We start from the raw sequence: 21,669 nt of genomic DNA, 5'->3' as shown, positions 1-21,669 counted from the left end.
GGGAAGAAGAGGAGAAAAGTAACAGGGAGAAAATAAAATTGCCCCCAGAAGGAAATGGTGCCAAGTGTGAGGACGGCTGCAGTAACAGCAGGTTCCTGTTGATGGCAGTGCTGAGCCTTTCACGTAGTAATCACAGTGTAGGTTCAGTGAAAATGACGGGGGTGGGGGAGAGGAGCTGGGGGTTCAACTCATTTCCAATTCACACAGGAAGATTTTGGGGATGTTTCATTCAGGGTTTAAGCTGTTTTTTAATCTAAAACTGCACTTTGTGGAGAAAGGTTTCAGTATTGAGGATGATACTTGTATCTGTGTGAACAGAACTTGCACTCATCCATTCTGGTCAGTGGCCGGACTGGGTGGTCAGGCAGACTGCTCGCAGGCCCCTGTCTGTGCTGGTCGAAGGGCAGACACTGTGGGGCCCACAAGAGTCTCCCAGCAGTCTGTCTCCCTCTCGTAACAGCACAGCCAGGCGGCTCGGTGCAGGGGGGAATCACGGGCGAGGTCCATCACTATACATCAGTGTGCCTTCTAATATAAAATACATTAGGAAAGGGCTGTGGGGGGTACAGATTCTCAAGGAGCCGATCCCTGGGGGCGAGTCAGCACCTTTTAAAAAGGAGGTAAGAAAGTGGGGTGGGGGGGGAAACTAAATGGTTTGCGAGGTGCACGGTGGAGGAGAAGGACAGGGAATGTCAGGAGGGCAGGGCACTGGCGGCCTCTCCTGCCGAGCACCTCGCTGCCCAGCTGAACAGCACCAGGGGAGGCGTGGCAGGAGGCTGCAGCTCATCCCGAGATCCAGAATGAACCTCTGTGGGCGAGGGGACTTTACATGGAGCACTGTATCATAAAAAATAACCTAAGATTATTTTGTGCATCAAAACATCATTCTTTTTAGTTACTGTTACACTGACAAACACACTCATTGCATAATTATGTAAGAAGCATAAAATGAGAAAAGGCCATTTAGTCTATCGACAGACCCTGTACAATTTGCTCTCCCGTCTGTACCCATCCCAAAGCTTCTGGATACCTATTGTGTCCCATAGTGTTTATCCTGGCCCAAGGTTTGGCCGTTCTATGGTCCTATCAGCCTACTCTCCACACAGCCATCCCAATCTACGCCCACCCACACCAACCTTCGCCCCCGTCCCAGACCAGACATCTGTACGATTCTCTGGCACGGTGGCATAGTAGTTAGCACTGTTGCCTCACAGCGCCAGGGACCCGGGTTCAAATCCGGCCTCGGGTGACTGTCTGTGTGGAGTTTGCACATTCTCCCCGTGTTTGCGTGGGTTTCCTCCGGGTGCTCCGGTTTCCTCCCACAGTCCAAAGATGTGCAGGTTAGGTTGATTGGCCATGATAAAAAAAAAAAATTGACCCTTAGTGTTAGGGGGGATTAAATACACGGGGTTACGGGGATAGGGCTTGGGTGGGATGGCTGTCGGTGTAGGGACCGGGTGTTAGGGTTTGGATGATCAGCCATGATCTCGTTGAATGGCGGAGCAGGCTCGAAGGGCCGAATGGCCTACTCCTGCTCCTATCTTCTATGTTTCTATTAATATTCTCCCCTTCCAATTCCACCTCCCGAAGACACTGACCTACGCTGCGATTCTGCAGGTCGTGTTACAAGGGTTTACGTTTTGGGCAGAAGGAGCCTCAGAAGGCATATAAAACATCTCCCTCCTCAGTGACACGATGGGGCAGTGTCGAAGAATGCAAGTAAAGCTGGACAAGGTCACTAAAGATGGAATTCTACACAGAATAGCAGCTCCCGCCCGAGTTGTCTTATTATTTTGCCCTGTTATTTTAGAGCACCAGCGATGCTAACAAGGAGCTGAGGGAGCCTGTTAATGTAACCATTTCCCACTTTACTGCATCTCTGCCCTTGCTGCTTTGAGCTATCACCAGTGAGCCTGATCCATAATCAAGGTAAAATGTTTCGGAAGACCTTTGACCTTGCCCCTGCGCCCTTGAGAACGAGAGAAATAGAAAAAGGAGGAAAGCAACAGAAGGAACAAAATATACCCCAAAATTCCCTGTTCAATGCAGTTCATGGGTCACAGTACCCTGAACTTGCCTCCCTGTGCCAACAGCGAATGAAAAATCTCCACCTTCTCTTCAACATTGACACAGAGCTCCAGACACCGGTCAGAACTAAAATGGAAGGGCGCGGGTTTGCTTCCATGCCTCCCTCACGGGGTAGGTTCCCAATCTCAGCTGTGAGCTGGGGTGGAGGCAGGAATTAGTCACCCGGTGTCACAGATCGGCAGGAAGCTGGGGCCAGATCACCTGCCCGCCCACCCGATCTGGAGGGGGCACGGAACCCAACGTAGGACAGGCTGGAACAAGGGGGAGTGGAAATAAGAACAGGAGGAGGCCATTCAGCCCCTCGATGGTGTTCGGCCATTCAATTAGATTATGGTAGATCTGTATCTCAACCCCATTTACCCGCCTTTGCTCCATTTCCCTTCATACCCTTACTTAACAAAAATCTATTGATCTCAGTCTTGAAAATTTCAATTGACCCCCCAGCATCCATGGCCTTTGGGGGGGGGGGAAACAGTTCACAGTCATGGTAATTCACAGTTATTTGCAGACTTTTAAAACTGAATTCAAACTGGCGTGCTGGAACTTGAACTCACGTTCTCTGGATTACTAGTCCGTGACATAACCACTACACTACCGTACCCTGACAAATACTCTAACAAACACTATTTGAGACTACACTGAGAACAAAGGCACAGACTGCTTTGGCCATTGAGTAAGTTGACAATTGCTGGTACCCATTTTGTACCCAGAAATGGCCAAATTCATTTGACCGACTGTGTGGGGAAAAAGATCAATCCCTTTCTGCGGCGTCCCTGCGTTTAACACGTCAGCGGACAAACTTAAAATCTGGCCAGCGTGCTCCCTAATCCTCTGATGTCCTACTCAGTAATGAGAAGCAATTCTAGCGAGTGCGAAATCCTAGTGTGTAAGTTGCACCTCCACGTGTTTTAAATGTCTTCCAGATCTGAGGGTTTTAAACTGAAAGAGTATTTGTAAAGCAGTGAGGAATTTCTAATTCAGAGACAGCAGGTGAAGAACCTCTCCTTACTGACCCCTAATGGGAATCAAGGATTGCCTCAAAGACCGAGCGGGTAATACCTACTTCTACATCACAGGCCTTGATAACTCATGCTTGCTCATTCTCAGGTGACAATCGACCAATGAGAAGAACCACTACTTCACGATGACTGAACAAATTACATTTTTATTCTTAGCACGCAGGATTTTTTTTTTTACAGTTGTCCTGGGAATTGAATTCTGCGATGCCGCCTATTTTTCCATGAAAGCTTTAAATCATTGACAGGACAATCAGTCTTGCACATCTAGTTATATTTTTACGCATGGGGCAACTGAGAGACTGAAGGCATTTTTGTTGCTTAATGATGTCACGTAGAAGTTCCTCTGATTTCAGACAGGATCATACAGCACAGAAGTCCCTAACTATCCAGTTAGTCCCATTCCCCAGCTCTTTCCCCAAAGCCCTGTACATTTCTCTATTTCAACTATTTATCCAATTACCTTTTAAAGGTTACTACTGAATCTGCTTCCGCCGCCCTTTCAGGCAGTGCATTCCGGAGCACAACAACTCGCTGCGTAGGAAAAAAATCTCCTCTCCCCTCTGGTTCTTTTGGCAATTACATTAAATCTGTGTCCTCTGGTTACCGACCCTCCTGTCACTGGAAACAGTTTTTCTTTATTTACTCTACTAAAGCCGTTCACGATTTTGAACACCTCTATTAAATCCTTAACCTTCTCTGCTCTAAGGAGAACAATCCCAGTTTCTCCCAGTCTCTCCACGTAACTGAAGCCCCTCATCCCTGGTACCATTCTAGTAAATCTCCTCTGCACCCTCTCCAAGGCCACAAGGACACAATGAAGCCTAACTAGTGATTTATAAAGGTTTAGCATAACAAGTTCATGTTACTACTGTAACCTGACTACTGAGGCAGAGACATCACCATCACTTAAAATGGCATTGGATAAGTGTTGAAAAGGAAGAGTATAAAGGGACACGGGGTAAGGGGATTAGAGTTAGAGCGCGCCAGTCAAAGGTTTGGCTCTAGGCACAGGTACGATGGCCGAATGGCCTCCTTTTCTGCTGTAATTCACGTAATTTTATTCCGCCAACAAAGCATCAGTATTTCTGGTATGTAGTAAAATTCCTCTTTAGCCAGTAAATGGCTTACAGGAAAGCTACAGAGATAAGTATTCACGATTGTTTAGGAACAGGAAAAGGCCAACAAATCTTGGAGAGGATGGGCTGAATGATAGCAGGGATGATGAGAATGATTCCACTGATGAGGGACTTCCGTTACGTGGAGAGACGAGAGAAACTGGGGTTGTTCTCCTTAGAGCAGAGAAGGTTAAGAAAAGATTTAATAGAGGTGTTTCAAATGATGAGGGGTTTGATAGAATAAATAAGGACAAACTAATCCAGTGGCAGAAGGTCACTGATTTAAGGTGATTGGCAAAAGAACCAGAGGGGAGATGAGGAAACATTTTTTACGCAGCGAGTTATTATGATCTGGAATGCACTGCCTGAAAGTGTGGTGGAAGCAGATTCAGTATTAACTTTCTAAGGGGAATTGGATCAATACTTCAAGGGGAGAAAATTGTAGGGGTTTGGGGGAAGAGCGGGGGAATGGGATTAATTCAAAGAGCCGGCACAGTCACGATGGGTCGAGCGGCCTCCTTCTGTGCTGTAAGATTCTATGAAACCTGCTCCTATTACAGAAATCAACCCACCTGCTAACCATATCTCCTAATACGCTTGCCTGTAATGTCCCTGTCCTTCCCTGGGAACATATTCCACAACTCCATTACGCTTTGTGTGAAAGAGCTGTCCCTTCTTACTCTGTAGTTAAGAATATTTGATTTGTATCCCCTGCGATTTGTATCCTTCACCACAGGGGAGCGAGCAATTTTGCTGCTTCAATTCTTGTCAATTCCCATCGTGACCGTGAAAACCTCAATTAAGGTCACCTCGAACCCTCCTCCTTCCTGAAGGAAACAAGCCAAGCTTCCTTAACCTTTCCGCTTAATTTGAATTCCCGATACCGGGAATTGCCTTTGTTGCTGACTCCACCGCCCAGGGTAATCGCAAAGGGAGAGTGAGAGTGAAAGAGACAGTGACAGAGACAGAGACAGAGAGAGAGAGACAGCTGTCCCTAGTGGCGCCTGTTAAATGATATCACCGAACATGCGCCCCCTGATGCCCACACTCAGTCCCTCCCCAGGATCTGACAGTACTGGTACAGTTTGGTGCGTCATAACAAGACAGAAAGAGGCAGACGATTGCCCTGCCACCCCGGGGAGTTCTGGGTGATAGTGTAAGAAGGGCTGCAGTTCTTTTTGCCATCAGGAATCGGGTGTAGCTGTCCTACCTTTTTTGTGACATGTTTGACTGCAGAAATCGGTTCCTGTGTGAGTAAAGATCAACCAATTACATTTTGAGCGGAAACAACGCATTAATTTTGAAGATTTTAACTGTAAATAAGCTCCCCAGCGTGGGATTAAAACTTTACCCACTAGCTCTGTGTGCTCAAGCCGGGAGTGGGAGAGAGGGAGGAGTGGTGGGGGGGGGTTTAACCAACACAAACGTTCTTGGTCTTTGCACGCGCAAATGATTATGGGTATTTGTTCACTATTTAAATACACCCTGTCAAGGAATTTGGCCGTTCCTCTCCAATTCCCAGCTGTGTCCACATCGTTAAGCTCAGTCTCCTCTGTAGACACTGAGGCCGGGGCAATGGTGGGTGGATCTGAAAGGCAGGTTGGCTGCGATGGCCACGTTAAAGGGAGAATACTTCTGTAGGGGCCAAGTCTGTTGAAAGGTGGGGCGGAGGATGGGATGGGATGAGCTCTCTTTCGGCCGGCTGTGAGGGTCCTCTGGTCCTTGCTAACTTTTGCTGGCTATGGATCTTTGAAATGCTCTGCTCTACCTTGGTGATCTCCTTCAGCTCAGTGTCCCCTGCTCCCACCTTTCGCTCCTGGTCTACTCCTCATGCCCCAAACTCTTCAGCCCACCATGCCCCTGCTGTCTGATGCTCTGCCCCAAAACCCCTTCCGCCTGACCCTCTCCCTGCCTGCTTTCAAAATCCCACTAAAGACTTTTCCATTGCTCTCACCCATCCTCCCCTCGCACAACCCCTTAACTTCTGTTCTTCAACCTCCCGCTCGGAGCCCATTTCATTCTCTGAGCTTTCCCGTGAGGGGATTCCATATAAAGCCTAAGCTGTTGTAGAAGTGGAGTAGCAGTGTTAACCCAGTCCCTAGCCAGAGCGGCTCCGCCTCACGAAGCTACCCTCAAAACGCCTTGCAATTGGGTCGATGACTTGGACAAGGGGCTCAGCAGGTGTGCAGATGAAACGTGAAACAGGAAGGGGTGTAGACGAGGAGGAGGAATGCAGTCAGATTATATGACGCAGTGGATCGTGAAACCGCCTTGCAACCTTGCTGACTGCCTGCTTTTTGCTCGCCTTTACTGCAATTAAGGCTTTTAATTTGAAGATGATTTTGATTCTCTGCTCTGCTTACACTTGCTTCCTGTGAGGGTACTTGCCCTCACCGTCCCATGCCTCGGCGAGGGGGGAAAAAATCAAAAGCAGGGTAAAGGAGAGGACAGGAAAACCTTGAGCAGGTGAATGCCTTCAAATGAGCTCTTCCAATATTAGTGCTTTAACCCAGAACGTGTTCCGGTGAAATGTCTCTGTCACTGTAATGGAGAGAAATGGGTTAACGCCTGTAACACAGAGTGTGATGCGCGTTAAGTGTTTGTACGTGACATTTGCCTAAAGATATTTCTCCCCTTGTAGACGTGGTGCAGATGTGCAGCACGATGGTGTTCCAAGGCTGCAGCTCAGTGATGTAGGTGACCAGCTGCTTTGACTCGGCCTGTGTGGTTCCAAACCCTTCCGTCCTTTCCTCTGTGCTTCTGTACAAACTTCTCTCCCACTCCCCGTACTCCTTTAGTGGCTCCGGCCCCATTCTCTCCCACTCCCCGTGCTCCGTTAGTGACCCCGGCCCCATTCTCTCCCACTCCCCGTGCTCCGTTAGTGACCCCGGCCCCATTCTCTCCCACTCCCCGTGCTCCGTTAGTGACCCCGGCCCCATTCTCTCCCACTCCCCGTACTCCTTTAGTGACTCCGGCCCCATTCTCTCCCACTCCCCGTGCTCCGTTAGTGACCCCGGCCCCATTCTCTCCCACTCCCCATGCTCCGTTAGTGACCCCGGCCCCATTCTTTCCCACTCCCCGTGCTCCGTTAGTGGCACCGGCCCCATTCTCTCCCACTCCCCGTGCTCCGTTAGTGGCCCCGGCCCCATTCTCTCCCACTCCCCGTGCTCCTTTAGTGACTCCGGCCTCATTCTCTCCCACTCCCCGTGCTCCTTTAGTGACCCCGGCCCCATTCTCTCCCACTCCCCATGCTGTGTTAGTGACCCCGGCCCCATTCTCTCCCACTCCCCGTGCTCCGTTAGTGACCCCGGCCCCATTCTCCCTCACTCCCCGTGCTGTGTTAGTGACCCCGGCCCCATTCTCTCCCACTCCCCGTGCTGTGTTAGTGACCCCGGCCCCATTCTCTCCCACTCCCCGTGCTCCGTTAGTGACCCCGGCCCCATTCTCTCCCACTCCCCGTGCTGTGTTAGTGACCCCGGCCCCATTCTCTCCCACTCTCCGTGCTCCATTAGTGGCCCCGGCCCCATTCTCTCCCACTCCCCGTGCTCCCTTAGTGACCCCAGCCCCATTCTCTCCCACTCCCCGTGCTCCGTTAGTGACCCCGGCCCCATTCTCTCCCACTCCCCGTGCTCCCTTAGTGACCCCGGCCCCATTCTCTCCCACTCCCCGTGCTCCGTTAGTGACCCCGGCCCCATTCTCTCCCACTCCCCGTGCTCCCTTAGTGACCCCGGCCCCATTCTCTCCCACTCCCCGTGCTGCGTTAGTGACCCCGGCCCCATTCTCTCCCACTCCCCGTGCTCCGTTAGTGACCCCGGCCCCATTCTCTCCCACTCCCCGTGCTGCGTTAGTGACCCCGGCCCCATTCTCTCCCACTCCCCGTGCTCCGTTAGTGACCCCGGCCCCATTCTCTCCCACTCTCCGTGCTCCGTTAGTGACCCCGGCCCCATTCTCTCCCACTCCCCGTGCTGTGTTAGTGACCCCGGCCCCATTCTCTCCCACTCCCCGTGCTCCGTTAGTGACCCCGGCCCCATTCTCTCCCACTCCCCGTGCTCCGTTAGTGACCCCGGCCCCATTCTCTCTCACTCCCCGTGCTCCGTTAGTGACCCCGGCCCCATTCTCTCCCACTCCCCGTGCTCCGTTAGTGACCCCGGCCCCATTCTCTCCCACTCCCCGTGCTGCGTTAGTGACCCCGGCCCCATTCTCTCCCACTCCCCGTGCTCCGTTAGTGACCCCGGCCCCATTCTCTCCCACTCTCCGTGCTCCGTTAGTGACCCCGGCCCCATTCTCTCCCACTCCCCGTGCTGTGTTAGTGACCCCGGCCCCATTCTCTCCCACTCCCCGTGCTCCGTTAGTGACCCCGGCCCCATTCTCTCCCACTCCCCGTGCTCCGTTAGTGACCCCGGCCCCATTCTCTCTCACTCCCCGTGCTGCGTTAGTGACCCCGGCCCCATTCTCTCCCACTCCCCGTGCTGCGTTAGTGACCTCGGCCCCATTCTCTCCCACTCCCCATGCTGTGTTAGTGACCCCGGCCCCATTCTCTCCCACTCCCCGTGCTCCCTTAGTGACCCCAGCCCCATTCTCTCCCACTCCCCGTGCTCCGTTAGTGACCCCGGCCCCATTCTCTCCCACTCCCCGTGCTCCCTTAGTGACCCCGGCCCCATTCTCTCCCACTCCCCGTGCTCCGTTAGTGACCCCGGCCCCATTCTCTCCCACTCCCCGTGCTCCCTTAGTGACCCCGGCCCCATTCTCTCCCACTCCCCGTGCTGCGTTAGTGACCCCGGCCCCATTCTCTCCCACTCCCCGTGCTCCGTTAGTGACCCCGGCCCCATTCTCTCCCACTCCCCGTGCTGCGTTAGTGACCCCGGCCCCATTCTCTCCCACTCCCCGTGCTCCGTTAGTGACCCCGGCCCCATTCTCTCCCACTCCCCGTGCTCCGTTAGTGACCCCGGCCCCATTCTCTCCCACTCCCCGTGCTGTGTTAGTGACCCTGGCCCCATTCTCTCCCACTCCCCGTGCTGTGTTAGTGACCCCGGCCCCATTCTCTCCCACTCCCCGTGCTGTGTTAGTGACCCCGGCCCCATTCTCTCCCACTCCCCGTGCTGTGTTAGTGACCCCGGCCCCATTCTCTCCCACTCCCCGTGCTCCGTTAGTGACCCCGGCCCCATTCTCTCCCACTCCCCGTGCTCCGTTAGTGACCCCGGCCCCATTCTCTCCCACTCCCCATGCTGTGTTAGTGACCCCGGCCCCATTCTCTCCCCCGGCCCCATTCTCTCCCACTCCCCGTGCTGTGTCAGTGACCCCGGCCCCATTCTCTCCCACTCCCCGTGCTGTGTTAGTGACCCCGGCCCCATTCTCTCCCACTCCCCGTGCTGTGTTAGTGACCCCGGCCCCATTCTCTCCCACTCCCCGTGCTGTGTTAGTGACCCCGGCCCCATTCTCTCCCACTCCCCGTGCTGTGTTAGTGACCCCGGCCCCATTCTCTCCCACTCCCCGTGCTCCGTTAGTGGCCCCGGTCCCCATGCTGTGTTCACAGAGGAAACGCCATCCGAAGTGGGAATTATATTCTGAGAGATAAAGTAAGCTTTCTAAAGACGTACTGTGACCTGAACGAGAGAGAGAGAAACAAAGAAGAAACACAGATAGCCAAATGGAGAGGGAGAGAGACAGAGGATGGGGGAAGAGAGAACATGAGTGAATGAGAGACACACAGAGAGAAAGGGGAGAGGAAGATAGGAAAAGAACAAGAGGAAAGAACCAGGCTTCAGGGGTGGACGAGTGGGGTAAAGGAGGATGGTGGTGTCGCTGTTTTGTGAATGGAGGTTGCGTTATTATGCAATCGTGTGGGGCCCACTCCCTGGTTTTGCCACAAGTATCAGGCTCCGAGCCCCAGCAGCTAGACATCCCTGCTCTAGGCTATCCACCAGTACGTGGGCTGATGCCTGAATTCTTCTACCACCCTCCGGTTCAGACACACAGAGTGAGGCAAGGTGTCTTACTGGTTGGGAGGTGAAATGGTGAGGGGGCCATTCTCCAACACACCTTCCCCAGTTATGCTGCAGCGCTGGTGAAAGAGATGTCCTCCCCATTTACTCAGTGGCATGTGGTGCAGAAAGAGCTAAAAGAGAAAGGTTTTCATTCAAATGAAAATTCTTCTTTTTCATTAAAAAGTCATAAAATCAAACAACCATTCTCCACTTGCTCTCTGGACTCCCTCTCCCCAATGTTCCCGTCCTGTGCTCTCATCTGCTCCTTGTCCTCACTCGCTCCCCTTTTCCCCTTCACATTCTCCCACTCACAGCTCCCTCCTGAATTCCCAGCCAGCTCCTGCAGGCACCCGTCCCTCCCTCCTACCCGTCTCTCTCTCTCTCCCACTATGCACCATTTCTCTTGGCACTCTCGCCAAGTCCTGACGTCTTTCACTTACTTTTTCTCCCACCTTTCCCTCATTCCCTCTCTCACTTGCTTTCCTACCATCGCGCTGCATTCAATTCTCTCGCCCGCCCGCTACAATTCGTCCACAGGCACCTCATCCGCACAAAGGGCCTGCAATCCCCAGCGATCCTGTCCTTGCCAAAGCTGCACTCACTCCCTGTGGTCTAGTGAACTAAGATCCCCAAAGGATCCTTCAATCACCTCTCCCCAGCTAACCTCCTCCAGCGTTATGTCCCTGCGTGGAGCTTCTCCTCCACTCGTGTGATCTTTGTTCTCTATCCCCCGCCCCACCATCAGTGCCTGCTCCTTCAGACACTTTGTCCCCATCCCCCATCACCTCTGTGCTTTCTGCCCCCTCCCCAATCTCTCTCTTTCCTTTCCCTCCCCTACTGGGTGTCTAATTCTTATTCACTGCTCTGTAAAGTGCTCGGAGATGACTGTGTGCACGTGCTGAGCGGGTCGTTGTTGCACCCCCAACTTTCTGGCCCAAACAAAATCTTCCATGCCTTGGAACCAGAGGAGGCCTTTCAGCCCCTCGAGTGTGTTCCGCCATTCAATCAGATCATGGCTGATCTATACCTCCATTTACCTGCCTTTGCTCCATAACCTTACCCAACAAAAATCTACCCATCTCAGGCTTGAAAATGTTCAATTGATCCCCAATATCCACAGCCTTTTGGGGGGGGAGAGTTCCAGATTTCCACTACCCTTTGTGTGAAGAAGTGCTTCTTGATTTCACTCCTGAATTACCTGCCTCTAATTTCAAAATTGTGCCTGTTTGTTCAGGACTCCCCCACCAGAGGAAACAGTTTCTCTCTATCTACCCCATCGAGTCCTTTTATCACATTAAAGATCATTATTTCTTTCAAATACGACTGTGGCCAAATTTCAGGGACTCTGCAGTCATTACAGAAAAGGTAAGCACTTTTTAACAGTGCAGTAGTCTTTCTTTAAATGAAATTCTCCTCTGCTATTTACACAGAAATTACAACATGGAACCAGGCTGTTCGGCCCAACCAGTCGGTGCTGGCGTTTATCCTCACGAGCAGTGGTCCTAATCCCATGAGCCCGCCCTGTTCCAGTTGCCGATTACTCCCCCTTTCCTTCAATCACCGATCTGACCTATTTTTAAATGGTGCCACAGCATCTGCTTCAATCCCTAATTCCACAGCCTCACTACCCTGTGTTTCTCCACCCAGCTCGGCAGTGGAGCTGCTGCAATAGCGTGCTCCCGATTTCCCGACTCCTCCAAGCTAGCGTGGCTTCCCTGCCCAGTACCTTGCAAAATGAGCCAGTAAGCTGCGATTACCCTCACAGTTCAAGCTGTTATCAGCCTCGTGTACTGACGCCTACAGGGGGACAGTAGTAGCTGGTCCTTACAACAGGCCTCATCAACCCATACTATAGAAGATAAAGGGCAATGATTTGCATAAACAGGTTACTGGAGGGAGTGATCTGATCTTCTGGCCTGCCTCCCATCTTGCACCCTCTGTAAACCTGAGCTCATACAAAACTCTGCTGCCCGTGTCCTAACTCGCACCAAGTCCCGTTCACCCATCACCCCCTGTGCTCACTGACCTACACTGGCTCCCAGTCCAGCAAAGCCTCCAATTTAAAATTCTCATCCTTGTTTTCAAATCCCACCACGGCCTCGCCCCATCCTATCTCTGTAACCTCCTCCAGCCCCACAACCCTGAGATCTCTGCGCTCCTTCAATTCTGGCCTCTTGTGCATTCCTGATTTTCTTTGCTCCACCATTGGCGGCCGTGCCTTCAGCTGTCTAGGCCCTAAGCTCTGGAATTCCCTCCCTAAACCTCTCCGCCTCTCTCTCCTCCTTTAAGATGCTCCTTAAAACCTCCCTCTTTTCACCTGTCCTAATATCTCCTTACGTGGATGGGTGTCAAATTTTATCTGATAATCGCTCCTGTGAAGCGCCTTGGGATGTTTTACTATGTTAAAGGGGCTATATAAATGCAACTTGTTGCCACTGACACTTGCTCCTACTATGTTTATACTGGCAGCATTACTCCTGGTACAAACATTTGCGCGGGGTTAATTTCAAGAAGCTGTAATTGCCCAAATAAACGCATGCAGGAATAACCTATTTTATAATAACCGAAGGGTCCATCACTGACAACCAGTCACCAGACCCGGGGAGTGAATTATATTTGGTAATATAATGGCTCCCAGTTTAATGAATTTACCACTTGCCCCCGCCTGGTGTTTAGAGGTACTGAAAGGACATAACAGGCTGCGCTGTAATATCTACAACTGGGTTATGTCAGTCAAACAATTTTGAGAATGAAACATTCCGACTGCCTGTTATTATACAATTATTACAGAATAACATTACCAGATTTTAAAATCAGGTACCACAGGGAATTACATTCAGTGATCCTACAGTCCCCGTACAGAGCGCGCGGTTAAACGGGAGTGCGGGCCAGACATGGCAACACAACCCTGAGTTACTGACTTGCTCTTCCGCTGTGCGATTCTCTGTGCCGGGAGCACAGGATAAACAGGTATTTTTCCCCATCTTACTCCTTTTAGATCTGGCAGGCGCCCGACATCCGCGCCCACCCCCCCCTGCTGTCACGCCCTTAGCGGCCATTCGGCACACGTGAGCCCAGGCAGTGATATTACTGGCAGGTTATTCAACGACCGGGGCATCTCAGCTGCGATCGACCTTGTGTGCTTTCCAGTGAGGGGGGAGGGTTACTGGCCAGCGACCAGGAGTGGGAGCCCTGGCTGATTTGCCTGTGCTGAACCAAGGGGTACTGGGGCCGATTGCAACCACCCTACTGTTGCCCTGCTGAGAATCTGCTGACCATCAGCACGGAGCAGGGATCAAACCGGGGACAGTCCTGGTCTCTACAGCTCAGCGACTCACTTTCGGGGAAGGTGTTTTTGCACCTTTTCTCAGGAAGCAGTACCAGCTCAGTGTATATGATGAAAGCACATGCCGCCCTTACCTGTGTACCCTATTTTCTCAAAGCTAAGTAGGTTGAAAATGCTATTGTAGAGCTGCATCTCTTTCTTGTGGTTTTGGTCCATCTCGTCCAGGATTTCCATCAGCTCGTTGCCGGTCTTGGTGGGGTGGCCGCATTCCCCCTCGTGAGCGGTCAGCTCGTGGAACGGCCCCTGCCATGGGCATCCGATCCGCTTGTATTTACACTGCGTCACCCTGGCACGGAGGAGGGGGAAACAACACAGGAGACTATTAGATGGTATCTAAGTGCTTACACTTTCTCAAATGAAGAGATAGACTAACTTGCATTTCTATAGCGTCTTTCACCACCTCAGGATGTCCCAAAGCACTTTACCGCCAATGAAGTACTTTCTGAAGTGTAGTCACTGTTGTAATGTAGGAAATGCAGCAGCCAAATTTGCACACAGCAAGCTCCCACAAACAGCAATGAGATCACAGACTAGATAATCTGTTTTAGTGATGTTGGGTGAGGGAAATAGTGCCATGGGATCTTTTATGCTCACCTGAGAGGGCAGACGCGGCCTTGGATTAAAGTGTCATCTGAAAGATGGCACCTCCGAGTGCAGCAATCCCTCGGTACTGCCCCTCCAACAGTGCAGCGCTCCATCAGTACTGCCCCTCCGACAGTGCGGCGCTCCCTCAGTACTGCCCCTCCGACAGGGCAGTGCTCAGTCAGTACTGCCCCTCCGACAGTGCAGCATTCCCTCAGTACTGCCCTCCAACAGTGCAGCGCTCTCTCAGTACTGCCCCTCTGACAGTGCAGCACTCCCTCGGTACTGCCCCTCCGACAGTGCAGTGCTCCCTCAGTACTGCCCCTCCGACAGTGCAGTGCTCAGTCAGTACTGCCCCTCCGACAGTGCAGCACTCCTTCAGTACTGCCCCTCCGACAGTGCAGCGCTCCCTCAGTACTGCCCCTCCAACAGTGCAGCACTTCTTCAGTACTGCTCCTCCAAAAATGCAGCGCTCCCTCAGTACTGCCCCTCCGACAGTGCAGCGCTCCCTCAGTACTGCCCCTCCGACAGTGCAGCACTCCCTCAGTACTGCCCCTCCGACAGTGCAGCATTCCCTCAGTACTGCCCTCCAACAGTGCAGCACTCTCTCAGTACTGCCCCTCTGACAGTGCAGCACTCCCTCGGTACTGCCCCTCCGACAGTGCAGTGCTCCCTCAGTACTGCCCCTCCGACAGTGCAGCATTCCCTCAGTACTGCCCTCCAACAGTGCAGCGCTCTCTCAGTACTGCCCCTCTGACAGTGCAGCACTCCCTCGGTACTGCCCCTCCGACAGTGCAGCGCTCCCTCAGTACTGCCCCTCCAACAGTGCAGCGCTCCCTCAGTACTGCCTCTTGGACAGTGCAGAGCTCCCTCAGTACTGCCCCTCCAACAGTGCAGCACTCCTTCAGTACTGCCCCTCCAGCAGTGCAACGCTCCTTCAGTACTGCCCCTCCGACAGTGCAGCACTCCCTCAGTACTGCCCCTCCGACAGTGCAGCACTCCCTCAGTACTGCCCCTCTGACAATGCAGCGTTCCCTCAGTACTGCCCCTCTGACAGTGCAGCGCTCCCTCAGTACTGCCTCTTGGACAGTGCAGAACTCCCTCAGTACTGCCCCTCCAACAGTGCAGCGCTCCTTCAGCACTGCCCCTCTGACAGTGCAGCACTCCCTCAGTACTGCCCCTCTGACAGTGCAGCATTCCCTCAGTACTGCCCCGCCGACAGTGCAGCACTCCCTCAGAACTGCCCCTCCGACAATGCAGCATTCCCTCAGTACTGCCCCTCTGACAGTGCAGCGCTCCCTCAGTACTGCCTCTTGGACAGTGCAGAACTCCCTCAGTACTGCCCCTCTAACAGTGCAGCACTCCCTCAGTACTGCCCCTCTGACAGTGCAGCATACCCTCAGTGCTGCCCCTCCAACAGTGCAGCACTTCTTCAGTACTGCTCCTCCAAAAGTGCAGCGCTCCCTAAGTACTGCTCCTCCGACAGTGCAGCGCTCCCTCAGTACTGCCCCTCTGACAGTGCAGCACTCCCTCAGTACTGACCCTCCGACAGTGCAGCGCTCCCTCAGTATTGACCCTCCGACAGTGCAGCACTCCCTCAGTACTGCCCCTCCGACAGTGCAGCGCACTCCCTCAGTACTGCCCCTCTGACAGTGCAGCGCTCCCTCAGTACTGACTCTCCGATAGTGCAGCACTCCCTCAGTACTGCCCCTCTGACAGTGCAGCCTACCCTCAGTACTGCCCCTCCAACAGTGCAGCACTCCTTCAGTACTGCTCCTCCAAAAGTGCAGCGCTCCCTCAGTACTGCCCCTCCGACAGTGCAGCACTCCCTCAGTACTGCCCCTCTGACAGTGCAGCACTCCCTTAGTACTGACCCTCCGACAGTGCAGCGCTCCCTCAGTATTGACCCTCCGACAGTGCAGCACTCCCTCAGTACTGCCCCTCCGACAGTGCAGTGCTCCCTCAGTACTGACCCTCCGACAGTGCAGCACTACCTCAGTACTGCACTGGGAGTGTCAGCCTGGATTATGTTCTCAAGTCTCTAGAGTGGGACTTGAACCGATAACCTACCGACTCAGAGGCGAGAGTGCTACTAACAAATTAAAAATCAAAATGGACTCTGTCATCTCCTGTACTGTCGAGATTTCAGAATCGATCGAGGCCCTTCGACTCATCGTGTCCATGGTACTCCCACCACTGGAGCTAAACACACGAATGACAACACCCACTTGGCTCTCCGCCACTGTTTTTTGTGTACTGCCCAGACGATAAATGTCTCAAAGGGATCCCAGTGCATGGCAGCTCCTCGCCAGACCAGCAACCAGCCCCATGCTTACGAGAATGCCGAAACCAGCGTAAAGGAGGCAGAGTGGCAACTGTTTCTGCTACCCTTGTGTTACTTGTATAAAAAAAAGCACTGGTCTCTTCCAAATAGGGTGTCGATTTTTCAACTAGTAATTTTCATACATTAAAACCCTCGTGAATATGCTCAGTTCTGGTCTCTATATTACAAAAAAATGATATAGAGGCACTTGAGAAGGTGCATGAAAATTTACACAGCTGATACCAGAACTGAGAGGTTATAACGGATTCTTTTCTCTAGAAAAGACTGAGGGGTGACCTTATAGAGGTCTTTAAAAATTATGAAAGGGTTTGATAGGGTAGATGTAGAGAAAATGTTTCCACTTGTGAAGGAGTCCAAAACTAGAGGCCATAAATATAAGATAGTCACTAATAGGGTAGCTATTCACAGTGGCAGAAGGTGGGTAGTGGTGTTCCACAAGGATCAGTGCTGGGACCACTGTTGTTCGCAATTTATATTAACCATTTAGACTTGGGAATCAAAAATACAATTTCTAAATCTGCGGATGACACCAACTTGGGGGGGGGGGGGTGGTCATAGCCAATACTGAGCAGGACTGCAACAAATTACAATAAGACATTAATAAACTTGCAGAATGGGCATATAATTGCCAAATGAAATTCAACACAGATAAATGTGAGGTATTACATTTCGGTAAGAAAAATAAGGAGGTCACATATTACTTGGAAAATAAGAATCTAAATGGGGTAGAGGAGCAAAGGGATCTCAGAGTACAAATACACAAATCACTAAAAGTAGCGACACAGGTTAACAAGGCCATAAAAAAAGCAAACCAAGCACTAGGGTTTATTTCTGGAGGGATAGATTTGAAAAGTAGTGAAGTTATGCTAAACCTGTATCGAGCCTTGGTTAGACCACATGTGGAGTACTGCGTGCAGTTCTGGTCGCCATATTATAAATAAAAAGGATATAGAGGCACTGGAGAGGGTGCAGAGAAGATTTACAAGGATGATACCAGAAATGTGAGGGTATACCTATCCGGAAAGGATGAACAGGCTGGGTCTCTTTTCTCTTGAAAAGAGAAGGCTGAGGGTGACTTAATAGAGGCCTTTAAAATCAGGAAAGGTTTTGATAGAGTGGATACAGAGAGAATGTTTTGTGGGGAAGAGCAAAACTAGAGGTCATCAATATAAGATAGTCACCAAGAAATCCAATCGGGAATTCAGAAGAAATCTCTTTACCCAGAGAGTGGTGAGAATGTGGAACTCGCTGCCACAGGGAGTGGTTGAAGCGAATAGTGTAGATACATTTAAGGGGCGGTTAGATAAGCATATGAGGGAGAAGAGAATAGAGGGTTATGCTGATTGGGTTAGATAAGGAAAGACGGGAGGAGGCGCGAGTGGAACATAAACACTGGCATGGACTGGTTGGGCCGAATGGCCTGTTTCTGTGCCGTAGAGCCAATGTAATGTAATAAATCCAAGAGGGAATTCAGAAAAATGTCTTTACCCAGAGAGTGGTGAGAATGTGGAACTCGCTACCACAGGGAGTGGTTGAGGCGAATAGCAGAGATGCATTTAAGGGGAAGCTGGATAAACACAAAGGGAGAAAGGAGTAGAAGGAGATGTTGATAGGGTGAGATGAAGTAGAGTGGGAGGAGGCTCATGTGGAGCATAAACACCATCATAGACCAGTTGGGTTGAATGGCCTGTTTCCGTGCTGTAAATTCTAGGTAATCCCAGTCCCCTGTTTTTCCCTGCACTCTTATTATTTTTCTTCATCAAGTGTTTATCACTTATATAAAACACTGGTTCGGCCCCAGCTGGGGTATTGTGTCCAATTCTGGGCACCGCACTTTAGGAAGGACGTGAAGGCTTTGGAGAGAGTACAGAAGAGATTTACTGGAATGGTTCCAGGGATGAGGGATTACAGTTAGTGGATAGACTGGAGAAGCTGGGGTTGTTCTCCTTGGAGCAGAGAAGGCTAAGAGGAGATTTGATAGATTTAAAATCATGAAGGGTTTAAATAGATTAAATTAGTTAGACAGGGTAAATAAAGAGAAACTGTTTCCAGTGGCTGAAGGGCCAATAACAAGAGGGCACAGATTTAAGGTGATTGGCAAAAGAACCAGAGGCGACATGAGGAAAATCCTTTTTACACGAGTGGTTAGGATTTGGAACCTGCTGCCTGATAGGGCGGTGGATACAGATTCAATAGTAGCCTTCAAAAGGGAATTGGATAAATACTTGAAGGAGAAAAAATTGCAGGGATATGCGGAAAGAGCGGGACTAACTGGATTGCTCTTCGAGCCGGCGCAGACTCGATGGGCTGAATGGTCACTTACCGTGCTGTACTATTCTATGATTATCTAACTTGGCTTACTTAAATGAACGTAAACTTAACTTAAATTAACTTGGCTTCAATATGTCCCCATGGTAATGGAATCTATGTTCTAACAACCCTTTGTGCGAAAGATTTTTCTAACCTCCCCTTGATGTTTCAGTGCTATTCTTTTTATTTGCCTCCCTTTGCTGAGTGGAAATAATCTTTCATTATTTACCCTCTCAAAGTCTTTAATAATGTCCGACTCTTTTATCAGACCTTCCCGTGACCATCTCTGCTCTCGTGTATACAACTTAGTTCCCAAGTCTCTCATCATTATACTTCCTGGAATCACCTGCTTTGCACCTTTGTTTATGCCTTTCATAGCTCCTCTATAATGGGATGTCTGAAACTGTAACCATAGCCTAACCACACCTCTTTGCTTTTGTATTCAATGCCCTGTATATTAAACCCAGGAACCCAAGTGACCTGTAATGGCCTTCTCCACCTCAATCCCACTTTGCAAAATCTGAGTATCCGGTGTACCCCTAGATCAATGCACCTGTACCCTGAGATCTGTGTGTCCGTACCCCTAGATCAATGCACCTGTACCGAGATGTCTGTCTGTCCGCCCCCCTACATCAATTCACCTGTACCGAGATGTGTCTGTCCGTACCCCTAGATCAATGCACCTGTACCAAGATCTGTCTGTCCGTACCCCTAGATCAATGCACCTGTACCCTGAGATGTCTGTCTGTCCGTACCCCTACATAAATTCACCTGTACCGAGATATGCCTGTCCATACCCCTAGATCAATGCACCTGTACCAAGATCTGTCAGTCCGTACCCCTAGATCAATGCACCTGTACCGAGATGTCTGTCTGTCCGCACCCCTACATCAATTCACCTGTACCCTGAGATCTGTGTCCGTACTCCTAGATCAATGCACCTGTACCGAGATCTGTGTGTCCGTACCCCTAGATCAATTCACCTGTACCGAGATCTGTGTCCGTACCCCTAGATCAATGCACCTGTACCGAGATCTGTGTGTCCGTACCCCTAGATCAATTCACCTGTACCGAGATCTGTGTGTCCGTACCCCTAGATCAATTCACCTGTACCGAGATCTGTGTCCGTACCCCTAGATCAATGCACCTGTACCGAGATCTGTGTGTCCGTACCCCTAGATCAATGCACCTGTACCGAGATCTGTGTGTCCGTACCCCTAGATCAATTCACCTGTACCGAGATCTGTGTGTCCGTACCCCTAGATCAATGCACTTGTACCGAGATCTGTGTATCCGTACCCCTAGATCAATTCACCTGTACCGAGATCTGTGTCCGTACCCCTAGATCAATTCACCTGTACCGAGATCTGTGTGTCCGTACCCCTAGATCAATGCACCTGTACCGAGATCTGTGTGTCCGTACCCCTAGATCAATGCACCTGTACCGAGATCTGTGTGTCCGTACCCCTAGATCAATGCACCTGTACCGAGATCTGTGTGTCCGTACCCCTAGATCAATGCACCTGTATCCTGAGATCTGAGTGTGTGTAGGTCTGGATCTGTGTATCCATACTGCCATCTATCCCTCCACTCCATGGGAAATTTGGCCTTTTACGGTATTTTTCCAGTTTCTGTTACCGGCACCCGGCTACTGGACCCAGCCACAGTCTGTTCGCCCTCCTGCCATCTGGGAGATGCTACAGATACATTCGCACCCGTACGACCAGATTTAGGAACAGCTTCTTTCCCAGGGCTGTCATCCTACTGAACTCCACAAATAAACTCTAAAGCTTGCACATCTGCCAATGCACTTTATTATGGTTATGTTTATGTTAAATGTATTACAAGCCAAATGTATGTTGAATGTTTAAATGTCTTAACCTAAATGTACACTCTCGGGAGCCGCAAGCCTACATTTCGTTGTACTGCACTTGTGCACTAACAATGACAATAAAGTTGATTATTATTATTTAGCACTTTATATTCATCTTCACTGAATTGCATTTGCCAGATATGTGCCTTCTTCCTAAGCTGATTCTATCTCTCTGCAGTCTTCCCTATTCATTCTCACAGTTTGAGGTTTGTTTTTGCATCTATATATATATCTTTCTAATAAAGTTCTGATGATCAGCACTGGGGAATGGAACAATTATGCGCTTTTTCTATCAAGTGTCAGCAGAAGGCTGCTGGAGTGTGTGTGACTGCCGGGATGAGAAGAGGATTGGGTTGGGCTGAGCTGCAACGCCCTCCACGCTCGAATAGCCTGCCAGCACTCACCCTCTCAGCCCAACACATGATGAATGATCGGTGACGTAACTTCGCGAAATCCGGCAGCATCCAGATCCTTCAGTGGGTGGGGGCAGAAAGCCTGACATTTACAGCAAACAAGCACTATAAATCTTTATTAAAGAAAAGATGTGTGTTCTTAAAGCTGGAAGATTTCTAATCCAACCACAAGTGGGAGTAAGATGTTTAAAAAAAAACTTCCCATCAACAAGAATTATTATTCGCTCCAGAAATAATACATTTACCACAAAAACTACACATTTTATTAATTCTGTGCTTCATTTAGAGGTAGACGAGGTAGAATGAGGTACAGTATCTTCCAGACTCAGGGACAAGCCTTGGTGTATGATCAATCCTGGCCCTGTACAGGTGACTAAGGCCAGCACTGAGTGAGCAATGGAATGTAATTTCTCAGCCGTCAAGTGTTTTACAGCTGGACAGGTCACGAAGGCAGAGCAGCAAGCCTCCCAAGTGTCGCTCACCATTAGCAGCGCAGCTCCAATCCACGTGCTGCAGTAAGGACATGGCTTCTTTGCCCGAGTCTCCTCATGATGAGTTACTGATCTTGGCTCACAGAGGAGAGAAGATCAGGGGC

General features: G+C 50.8%; 1 protein-coding gene across 3 annotated transcripts in view; it reads right to left on the bottom strand.

The window, feature by feature from the left end:
• The window catches only part of zftraf1 (zinc finger TRAF-type and ring finger containing 1), a 168,636-nt gene that overhangs the window by 6,911 nt on the left and 140,056 nt on the right, over positions 1-21,669 (bottom strand). For 2 of the 3 annotated variants that reach the window (XR_015078323.1, XM_085987289.1), the window contains exons 3-4: positions 13,627-13,838; positions 5,433-5,468 (exon numbers count right to left, since the gene is read on the bottom strand). Coding sequence is in view for 2 of the 3 variants with exons in the window: in XM_085987289.1 (XP_085843415.1) it covers positions 5,433-5,468; positions 13,627-13,838 (248 nt within the window). In the remaining variant the exon portion in view is untranslated. The remainder of the gene's footprint in view (positions 1-5,432; positions 5,469-13,626; positions 13,839-21,669) is intronic. The other variant, XM_085987290.1, reaches the window with a different exon arrangement.

The sequence above is a fragment of the Somniosus microcephalus genome, chromosome 5 (assembly GCF_052327205.1).
Source record: "Somniosus microcephalus isolate GS21.2 chromosome 5, FLI_Smic_1.0, whole genome shotgun sequence".
NCBI lineage: Eukaryota > Metazoa > Chordata > Chondrichthyes > Squaliformes > Somniosidae > Somniosus > Somniosus microcephalus.
This window is presented reverse-complemented; position numbering and strand designations above follow the sequence as displayed.